Consider the following 11291-nt stretch of genomic DNA (forward strand, 5'->3'; position numbering starts at 1 on the left):
TCCTCCCCCCCCCCCCCACAATCAAGTTGATTGACACATTTGCTTAAAGCAAAAACAACTTTTAATTGTTCAGTTTCCTTAGCTATATTCAAGTTTGTTCAAATAAAACTGTTCACGATTATGCTTAAATATTGGACCTTCGAAGAGTCTGAAATCAAAAAGAAAATGTGCAAATATAACCGTAATCTCTAAAGAGAAAAGTAAAGGTGATGAGAAAGATAATAAAATATAGGCTGAAGAGAGCGATAGAGTAAGCAAACCGAAGTGAGGAGGGATGCTGAGAGGCTTTGCAGTGAAAGAGACTTTCTAGGGGGTTCCTGTGCTTGGGGCTGATTATGTGCCGGGTGGAGGGGGGCATTGTGGGATAGCATGGGACGGAGAAACGGGAGGGAGAGAGGTGTGAGAGAACGAGCAGGTGATTTATAACAACAACAGAAGGCTTCTCTCCCCTCCACCACCTCCTCTTCCCTCTCACTGAAGCAAAACAAGGAAATCCATTACAAAAAGGCTTGTGTGATAATGGACTTTGCTCTGTGTATGTGTGTGTGCAGAACCAAGACATTGGATATATTTGGGTAATAAAACTGTAAAGATTTTTTTCTGAGATATACAAGTGTGCCCGTGAAGCTCTTGGTCAAAGCATGGCTTCCGTCTGTATGTGTATGTGTATACAGACACATTTTCAGTCCCCAAGCTCCTTGCCTTCTCGTCCTCACCTCCCTGAGATAAAGACGTCTATTCTACCTCGCCAAACGAGATATGGTGCTGGCAGGCTCCAGGGAGCAAACAGAGAGAAAGAGGAGAAGTAAATAATAGAGGGATATGGCAGGCAGTAATGGTATGGTGGCACTGAAGACCACGTTTTCCACAGCAGGAGGGGCTGCATGCGGGATCTAGCCCGGCTCAGAGTTTCCCTCTGGGGGAGGAGATGGTGTGGAAGAGCCCGTGCCTGCGCCTCTCACATTACCCCTTATGTTAAAACCAGTCAGGGGGAAAATTGGGGCCTGCGTGGTCCTCCGCAGGCCCACCTGAGCCCACTGAGACAAGGAATCGGGAAGGAGGGGGGACCTACAAGTCTAAATGCATAAGTAATAAGAGTCATAACCTTGAAAACATGTTGGGCATGAAAGCAGATACATGTGAAATACATGTTTGTTTGAATGTGATGGCTGTCAAATCCTACGTAAGAGAGAGTAGGAAAACTTTGTAGATAAGTTTGAATGGATTCGTAGGAATGATTGAATTATTTATTTTAAAAATCATATGTTGTTTCCTCAGTTTAGAACTACCCATAAAGGGTGCTAAGAATTTATGCGTTGGCTTTATAAAAAAATATTCATCCAGGTAAGTCGACAATTTTTATGGGTGGGCCAAACTTCCCTAGACCTAATGAGTAGACTACAGTATGAAGGACCTTTGGTGAGACTCCCATCATAAGGCCTGTTTGTTTTGTTTGGCTGTTTTTGTTTTGTTTAGTGACTTTTCTTTGTCGATTTGTTTGGTAGTTTGTCTTGTTTAGTGATGTTTCTTTGCTCTAAAATTGTCTACGTTTTTTGTTGTTGTTGTTTTTGGTTTGTTTAGTGACTGATTTGTTTGGTTGGCTCTAAGATCATTTCATTTTTTTGTGATTTGTTTTGTTTGGTTACTTTGCTCTTTTGTTTGGTGGTCTCTTAAGATTTATTTAGTCTTTCTGTTTTGAGACATTTCTTTGGTGATTTTTGTTTGGTGCTTTAGTTTGTTTAGTGACTTTGGCGATTAGTTTTGTTTGGTCAACTCTAAGATTGTTTTAGTTTTTGTTTAGTGACTTTTCTTCTGTGGTTTGGTTTATTTGGTGGTTTGTTTTCTTTAGTGACTGTGGTGATTTTTGTTTGGTGGACTATAAGATTGAGAAATTTGATAAGCAAGACAAATTTGGTTTAACAACAGTTAGCCAACACTGGGATGTCTTAAGAAATTAAATGTAACCCATTTTATATACTCCCATTTGAGTACCTTGAATCCTTTAAACCTAAATATTGTAGTGCCAGTTTCTACATTTTCTAGTGTCAAAACTAGTTAATTAAATTCTTACTAAATTATTATGCCCCCTATGTCCAGGTGACATTTGCCTAGACGATTGTTTTTCTTCACTAGCCCATCAGATGGCGCCTGCTTTCAGTCTGGAGGCTGTTCAGGGTGCAGTGGTAAGTCACAGATGTTGCCTGTCCCATCCTTTTGTTTTCCCCCCATTGAGAAGAGAGACCTCAGCTGTTAAAGGAGATTTTTCATTATGGCATCAATGTTCTTTTGAAAATAATTTCCATTAAAACATTTTTTTTCAAAGCAAGGTACTAAAGTGAAGGTTAAATGAAGTTGAACAAAGCACAGGCTCGTCAGGCGTTTCTGCAAGCTTCTCAATGACCTCTATGCAGTGGCCTCTATGCAGAAGATGGGGGATGGGAGGTGATTTGGGTAAGGCAGATGTCTCCATGTGTTGCAGGTGCATATGTTTGTTTTTAAGTGTGAATACTGAATTTAAAAAAAGAGAGAGATAAAACAAGATATTCATAGTTGTTATCGATTTTGTCCTCTTGTGAAGTGGCAACTTCCTTTTGTGTGATGTCACAAAAACTAATGGTGACATCATGGACCTTGAATTGTTAAATTGTCACACACACACACACACACAAAAAAAACTATTACTGAAAAACTACTTTCTGAAACAACCTAAAGGGAATATGTATATCCAGCTTCAGGACGTACGCAGTGCTAAACGCAATTGTCCCAGGTGTTTTCAAATCCAAAATCATTTACCTCTCATAGTCAACCTAATGTTTAGTTAACCCTTCTTTGCTGTTTGAGGGTCATTTTAACCCTACAGCAACTTAACATCAACGTTTCTGTCTAGAACTTAATGACATCTTATATACTAAAATTAGAAACTGTTTATAATAAATTAGCAGTTGGCTTGTTGGTTATTGAAGTTAAGACTCTTGGGTCAATTTGACCACAGTAGGGTTATCAGTTCTGTTTCAACTAAAAATAACTTTTTCCCTCTGAAACACGTTATAATTTGATTCAGTGTACCTGTAAGTCCAATTACGTATCAGATATTTGATTAGCGCAAAGTGTGTTTTGACAGGCATAGATTCATCAGAACACGGGTATACCGAGTGTTCATTGAAATGTTTAATGAACCAATTCAGCAGTTAATGAATGAACCAAATATGTTACAAATGGACCAGTTTTAAGACAGAACAGAAAACTTTTTTTTTTTTTAATTTGAACAAATTAAGCCTCAGTATCTCGGAAAAGGAAGAAACTAAAGCCAACAAAATGATGAAAATGGATTTACCTTTAAGTACTAGCTCACTTCTGACCATCAAATGCAGTTTGACAAGTTTTGCTAATCAGTAAGTCAAAGCAGTAGAAAACCTCTTGGACGAAGATCTGAGCTACTGTCGCAATCATAATATTGAACTCAGGAAACCATATCAACGGAATCAAACCAATGTGATCGGTCAAGATGACCACTGACAATATACATCCCTTGACAGTAGAAACTAAACTTCAAGAGAGGGTCATTTGCACTTGATGTCTTTCCACCTTTCAGGTTTATGGTCCAAATATTGGTTTGTTCTGGTCCATGACCAGCCAATAAGCCCTCCCTCAGTAACATAGCACTAAGGTAGACCAGTTAGGAAGGAATTCCCTCTGTGTGCATAGTTCAGAGTCTTTCCTGTCTCTCTGTCCTACCAAACAGTGTTCTCCCCCATCTCTTGACCAGGAAGGGACATGGGGCCACTGTAACTGGTATTGTTGGCCAGGGGGAAGGGTGGACTCGGACCCCCTGTGAAGCCACCCTCCCCCTGTGGATTTGGATGGAGCGGTCCGGTCATGCCTGGCTCAGGACTGGGGGTATCTGCGTGGGAGATCATGTCTGTGAACCTTTGGTCGTCTGAGGGGTGGAGAGCAGAGACCGGGCCGCCCTCCAGGGCTCCTGAACCTGAGCTGAGGAGGTACGGGGACTCGGCAGGAGACTGCGCCTGTGAGGAAGGGGGTCCGTGAGGGAAGAAATCGTAGTTGACCACTGGCCCGTAATAGTCGCCTTGGTATTCTGAAGAGAAAAATAGAGAAATCAGTAATGCTGCTGATATTTAAAAGAAAAAGTGCTTTTGGGGTTGAGTACACTGAAGAAAAAATTGGGGTAGAAACCGTTTTCACTCAAAAATTGTTAGTAAATTTCACAAAGTAGTAAAACAAAATGGCAAGTAACACCTTAAATTAAATGCGAAATTTTGAAGTAGAAAAACTGAAATAGTATATTCTTGTAAAATGTACTCCAATGATCTGTTTTGTTTACCATTTCGAAGAATCAGTGTACATGACATTTAATTAACTCACAATGAGTAATACTTTTATTTGATGCCCAATTTCATGTTTTTCTAATTTTCCAAGACAATGTGTCAGAATAGTTTGGCTACGACCAAAAAATTGAATTATGAGAGTGTAACAAAGACAATGCGGACGAATAAGAAGTGCTCATGAATGAAAATACTCAAATGAAAGGTGAGGAAAGAGGACATAAATGTGGAAATCGTAGGAGAGTGCAGAGGCATGTTTCTTCATTTTTACTCTCATATCCATCCTCTCACTCTGTCGTACCTTTGCGACTGGCCTATATAATTAGTGCTACAGAAAGTCATTAACATTCCTCCCCAATTCCATTATTTTTTTCCTGCAGTTGTGATACTTTAATGTGCTAATCAATCATCGAAAGACATTTTACTATAAAGAAACACCACTTGCTCACTGTGTGATAGATAGTCAAATCATCAATGCCAGACCTCTAGAGATCAGTATGTTATATATCTGTTTCCACGTTCTAAAAGCTGGAAATGTATGTTTTTTTTTTTTTGAAGGATTTGAAATATGCACTTTTTCAATTATTTGTAGAATGGTTGGTGTCTGTATTCTGATTGTATTGCTGTGTTCACTCATTACAGAAATGAAAACACTGCTCGCATCTCTGCCAAACACCTATTAGTATGTCAGATACCAGAAGTGTGCAAAATCCAATCAAAGAGACCAAGCTGGAATGTCAAGCAACAGGTAACGCACATAATTTATCGCTTTCAGGGTCTTGTTAATCAGATTTCTCTGCAGAGTTCTCCAATGAACTCCATTGGATGCCAGTGTTATATTTCTTATTTTCTGCTCTGACGACATAATCATAGTTTTTGGATTCGGTGTTAAAGCTCTGAGGAATGATGGGTGATGCTGAAGTATCTTAATACCAGGAGAGAAACTGCTTGTAAGAGTCTTTGTGCTTTCAGGTAAGAGAAAAGCCTTGAAAGATACAGGGCATGTGAGTGAGAGACAGCAAATATTATTGTGTGTAAATGTGTTTTGTCAGAAAGAACATTCTTTGTGTTCATGATGTACCTCCATAGTAGCTGTATCCTCCAGGGCCCATTATGTCTGGGTCCTCTAGTCTTCCTCCGAGTGGCCTCATTCTGCGTGGTCCCCTGAAGAAAGCGTGTCGTCGAGCACCGAGAGCGCTGAGCTGCTTCATTCTGCGTTCTTTAGACCGACGATTTTGAAACCACACCTACAAGGCAAAGCCACAATTATATACTATGTAATTACACCACAGAGGTACGTGAGATGAGAGCTACCTCACATGTTTATACATTTCACATTCTTCTGATTATCCAATTAGAAAACGGGTCATTTTACACGCCTGTCCAGGTGACCTGATGGTTTAGATGAGTATTGTAAGTAATTAGACCACGTACAACAACGAAACAAGATATTTACTTTCATTACGACTTGTCTTATGTTTGTTAAAGGGATTTTCTTCACAAAAGAAGGCAACACACAGAAGATATTTTGAAGAACTGTTTTTGGCTACAAAATGAACATAAATGGGGTCCAAACAACTTTGACCCTTTGAATAGCCAAAAACATTTTTCAAAATATCTTCTTTTGTGTTTGGCAGAGGAAAGTTAGTCATACAGATTTGGAACAACATGAAAGTGAGTAAATAATGACAGATTTTTCCTTAAGGGTTACATTTTTCTAGCCATTGCAAGAGGAAAATAAGATTGTAATGTTTTTATAACATACAGTACATACAAAAACTAAAAGAAAACCAGCTACTCTTAGTGATTTACTATCAACACTCTTGTTGATTTAATGGTATTAGCAGCACATTTGCTTGAAGAAACATACAAATTTCATCCGAAACATGCTAGGTTAAGCTATGAAATGCCATTATATAGATAATAATGTGACCAATTTAACCAAATACCAAGAGGATGAATGGAGCAGTATGAAATATTTACCAAAGTTGGCCTCGTTATAATTACACACACTATTCCTTGCAGCTCAACCTATTAATGAAAGAATCTAACACACAATAATTGATCCTGCCCGGCTTGTTAAATAAGTCTTGTCAAATCTATAGTGCTACTGAACTACAATGCAATAGATTCTTAAGATTTATATTCCTGTGAAAATTAATATGCTGTGATGATTTCACCAGTCCATTTTAGTGCATGCACGCATATAATTTCTGAGACACCCCGGTGCTGACAAGTATCGTTTGATCATGAAGCCACCAGCTCATTACAAATAGACCTGATATAACAGTGTGACAGATGCAATATCAGACTCATCACTGTCAAACATTGTTTCAATCTTTTAGTAAGACCAACGCAATTTGACATACCACTGTGCTGGTGGAACTCAAATATAACCTTTTAGTCAAAAGAATCACAACCGTCTACTTCAACAAACACCACGAGGGCCGTTTTTCACACTGTTATCATATAAACTGCTTGTGCAGGAACAAAGAGCAGAGGATGATGTGAAAATGTCTGACATAAGGTGACATTGTTATGCATGATGGTACAATGTAACACATTCATGCCTGAATCTGCATTGCCACTGCATAATATATGCTTACAACAGTTAGTCTGCTCTGGAGGCACAATCCATGTACAAAAGAGAAAAATAGAGAGTGAGAGAGACTATATTAGAGAGACAAAACATGTTCACTACCTAAAACCACTTAAGCATTCCTCTCCATGCTCAGCAAAGGCAACACCTGCTTATTGAGAACAATCGGCTAACTGTTTGGTACATTTTTTATGGAAATGTTTTGCCTCCTCCTGAGTGAGCGTTGCTTAGGGATTACACACACATGCTGCTGAACCGGCATGGCTCCGGAGGGCTCCCCGCGCAGAGCGCAATCCACATTTAACACATAACAAATGAACGGGGATGTGTGGCAAAGGCCGTCTCCATTTTGGCTCAGAAACAAAGCACTGAGCCTTGCTGGGATTCAGAGAGGGTTGTGATTTCCTGATGATGACGGACACATTATGAGCTGTGTGCTTGAGTTCACAGATATAACCCAGGATAACTTTAGTCATCAGAGATCAAGAATCAAGTTCCTTTTGCTGTTCCTTTTGCTTTTTTAATTGTATATGGACCTGGTGATAAATCCATATTAAGATGCTGTATTTTTTGCTGAATTTGATAATTTCATTAGATTTATAATCAAGTCATCCTTTCCACAAAGCTCCTAAATTGTAATATTTTCATAATATATAAAAATTACTAAATGTTTCAGGACTTAATACTTTTGGTATGTTTCACTGAAAACTGGTGGAAAACTCTCGTTCTCACTATGGCGTTGATCTTTACCTGGACTTTACAGCATGGTTGTGTTTGTCAACCAACACCACTCCAATTAAATTTGACCTCTTCAATTATTTGAGCAATTTGTACACAGAAAGTTCTTAAATTTAGTAGAAACGGAAGGCTGTAATTGCTGTCAGAACAGACTGTCTTTCACATTCATATTTTCTCAGCAGGAACTGACAAGCCTATCTTGTAGCTGACATTATCTTGCTTTTTTTTTTTGTTCAGGGCCTACTGCCTGATAAAAATCCATTAACGACTTTAATTAACTGCTTTACAACTGTGAAAATTCCAACCTATATTTGCATTTTGACAATTTATATGTACCAGAACTTTACACTACAAATATGACAAGCCAAGTATATATATATATTACTTTCTCATTACCTGTTATATTATTATACTCATAGTAACTACTATTCTTTCATGATGAACTTCCAGAAGAAGTTAAAAGTGTCCCCTTGTTTCACTTTCTTATATTTTGTAAGGTTTGTCAGTAGGGGGATGATCTTCAAATGTCGACCTTGTCAAACAATGATTTTGTACAATACAACTGATTATTTAAAACTTTGGAGAAACATCAGCATTAAAAGTCCTCTCTAATAAACACATTAGTGTCGTGACCTTGAACTTTAGGACAGTAGTGGTTGTTCCTCTGTAACGGTTACTTAAAAAATGATAAATAAACGACAAAAACATGTGGCGATATCCTATACATATATTAGCCTATTTAATTTAGCTCGAGGTGAATGCTTGTATTATCTTATAGAATGTTTAAAATCTTAAAGAAATGCAGATGGCCTATAAAATGACTTTTCAGAATTGAATATCGTGGAATGGCCTAAATAAATAAATGAATCCAAGTGTATGCTTGCCTGTATGACTCGCATGTTAAGGCCTGTCTCCTGTGCGAGCTGCTCGCGGATGTGTCGCGTGGGCTTTGGCGTCGCCACGAACGCTGCTTTCAGAGTCTCGAGCTGTTTGGCCTTGATGGTGGTGCGCGGGCCCCGCCGCTTCGTGCCCGAGTTTTGCTCCTCGTTCTCGTTGTTGTTAGTGTCCTTATCTGAGGAGGTGGAATTGTCTGTCTCCTTCGTGTCGTCCTGGATCGGATCAGGCGATAAACTCCGGTCCGTACACGATGACACTGAGGTATGATAAAGGAGAAATTAGGAACGTAATAGACTCATTGCATAACATTTTTTTCTTCTTCACTGTAAGATACCATCACCATCCTCTTACACATCATCTTATAATGTGATGTGTGACTATATTAATGGATGTTAAATAATACAACTGCATCATCTGAATCGTCAAGCTCATTTGTTTAATTTGATGTAGAACATCAGTTTAACATTTCATCTACATGATTACAAAATAGAAATATCATGGCTGACCAGACGTGCAGGTTTGTACTTTTTCTGGACCCACACACAAATGGCCTTAATTTGTGTGTGTACATGTGAGTTTTGAATTAAATGAGGTGTGAGGTATTGGGATAACATTTTTGAGCGAGTAAATTTACATAACTCTACTACTAGACATTGATTTACACACATTTAAACTAGTTTGTGCGTAAGAAAGTTTGAAACACAATGAATCACGCTGAAACTGTGGGTTTTACGCAGGACCATCAAATATTGAGGCCTTCTGGCTTTAATATGACAGACCAAGAAATAAATAAATAAATTATTAATAATAATAAAAATACGAAAGAAAGACAAAGAAACATGAGAAAGCAAACAGAGGTCTAAACGGGAATCACTTCTGCAAAATATCAGAGGAATTAAGTCTGGTTGTCTCTTGGGACAGGCTGCTGTGCTTGATAACAGCTTGTCATTGTCTGAGAAGCGCGAATAGACGACTACAGACGTTTATCTGACAAGAACGCATGGGCAGAGGAGAATGAGTTATGGACACTTCTCCATAGGTGGACAACACTAAACCAAAAGAGTCCTTAGCATGCAGTGAAAAATTGATTTACTGGATCATATTCACGGACATGGACTATCATGACATCATATTAAAAAGGCTTGCATTTACTCTCGTATTAATATTCTAAAGTAAGTTATTCTACAAAAAAAAAAAAAAAAAAAACATTTTGCATGATCAATAAAAAAAAACCGGTGAGACTTATCCTTATAGTGGCCTTGGCTGGATTTTTTTTCTTACAAATATGCATTTGTACAAGCCATTCAGAAGCAGGATTACTGTAAAAATAGCACGCCATACATTTCAAAAGACAATTTGCTGCATTAATGAATCTGAGTGTTGTACGTCCCTTTTAACGCGACTGGACGAAGCACTCTGTCGCTGTTAAATTAATTGGACTAGCACTGACCCACAAGTGGAGGCGATAATGATGTCATCTGTGTGTTGGAAAACAAACAGCGTGTCCGTGATTCTGAACACTCGTGAGCATCACAGTCACGAGGACACGCGTAAATAGTGAACCAACACACCTCTGAATCGGGCTAGTCGTTTTCTTTCAATGGATTTGACATTTGAACACAACACAGGAGCTCTGTTAATATGCATTTACATCTTAGAAAGATACGTAGCACGTTAGACAATATACCTATATAATGATTAGACGACAAACAAACACACAAATTAAAATGTCTTACAAAATGAAAATGTGTATTGATGTATTCTAATGAAAAACGAATGCGCTTCCCTGAAGGTTAATAACACGAATAGATTCATTTTAAGAAATCTTAATATCTAATTTAAAACGTGCAAAGTTTTTAGAAATATAATCGTCTGTATTCGTGTTACTTTCAAAAAACGTATACAGTTTTGTAAAAAAAAAAAAATTGATTTAATGAATGTCATATGGTGTAACCATCCAGCAAAAATGTCTAAATATTGTTCTTGGACACTTAATCGTTATTTTCAAATATAGTTATTTTTTTCTTCTTCTTTATGAATATCAAGTCTTAAGGATTTTATTAAAAAGGTCAAAATGAATATAATGACCTTGACACGGTTATGAGGGTGTTCTCTCTATTTTAAAGAGTTCATATCACATGACAACAACATGGCTTCCTGCATGCTGGTTATGCCATAGTGACATTGATATAACTTTTAATCATGTTAAAAAAGGAATTGCTTCCCTGCTTTTTAAAAATAAATAACAATAGAAATCATGTTAATCAATTCATTTTATATGAATTGGGTTTGAATGTAATTTTGAACTCGATAAAAAAGAGCGCCGTGTCATTAACCCTTAATTCACACAACTGAGTCAGACTCTTTCAGAGGGATGGAAACCTTCTCTCTCTGTCACACACACACACTTCTTAAACCTTAAACGCACAGCTCCAGTCGTCGTTCTCACCTGAGTTTAAATTGACCTCTTTGATAGCGCTCGTGCTCATGTAGTCCTCTTTACACACAAATTTGTTTTCGTCGATGACGTAGAGCTCCTCGCCCGTGGACAGCTGTTTGTTGCACACCATGCACGTGAAACAGTTCAGATGGAACACCTTGCTGCGCGCTCTTCGCACGAGGTCGCTGGGCGAAATGCCCTGCAAGCAGCCCGCACATTTCGTACCAAAACGCCTGCAGAGGGACACAGAGATGACAATACAGAACAATATATA

The 11291-nt window shown here is 38.3% G+C and overlaps 1 protein-coding gene across 1 annotated transcript in view; it reads right to left on the reverse strand.

Moving 5' to 3' along the window:
* Window positions 1–3608: 3608 nt before the first annotated feature.
* Window positions 3609–11291, reverse strand: part of lhx5 (LIM homeobox 5) — a 9951-nt gene continuing 2268 nt past the window's right edge. The window contains exons 2-5 of the mRNA XM_016491313.1: window positions 11027–11250; window positions 8565–8833; window positions 5425–5590; window positions 3609–4096 (exon numbers count right to left, since the gene is read on the reverse strand). Coding sequence (XP_016346799.1) covers window positions 3732–4096; window positions 5425–5590; window positions 8565–8833; window positions 11027–11250 — 1024 coding nt within the window. The 3' untranslated portion in view covers window positions 3609–3731. The remainder of the gene's footprint in view (window positions 4097–5424; window positions 5591–8564; window positions 8834–11026; window positions 11251–11291) is intronic.

This window comes from Sinocyclocheilus anshuiensis, unplaced genomic scaffold, assembly GCF_001515605.1.
Source record: "Sinocyclocheilus anshuiensis isolate Anshui unplaced genomic scaffold, SAMN03320099.WGS_v1.1 scaffold478, whole genome shotgun sequence".
Classification (NCBI taxonomy): domain Eukaryota; kingdom Metazoa; phylum Chordata; class Actinopteri; order Cypriniformes; family Cyprinidae; genus Sinocyclocheilus; species Sinocyclocheilus anshuiensis.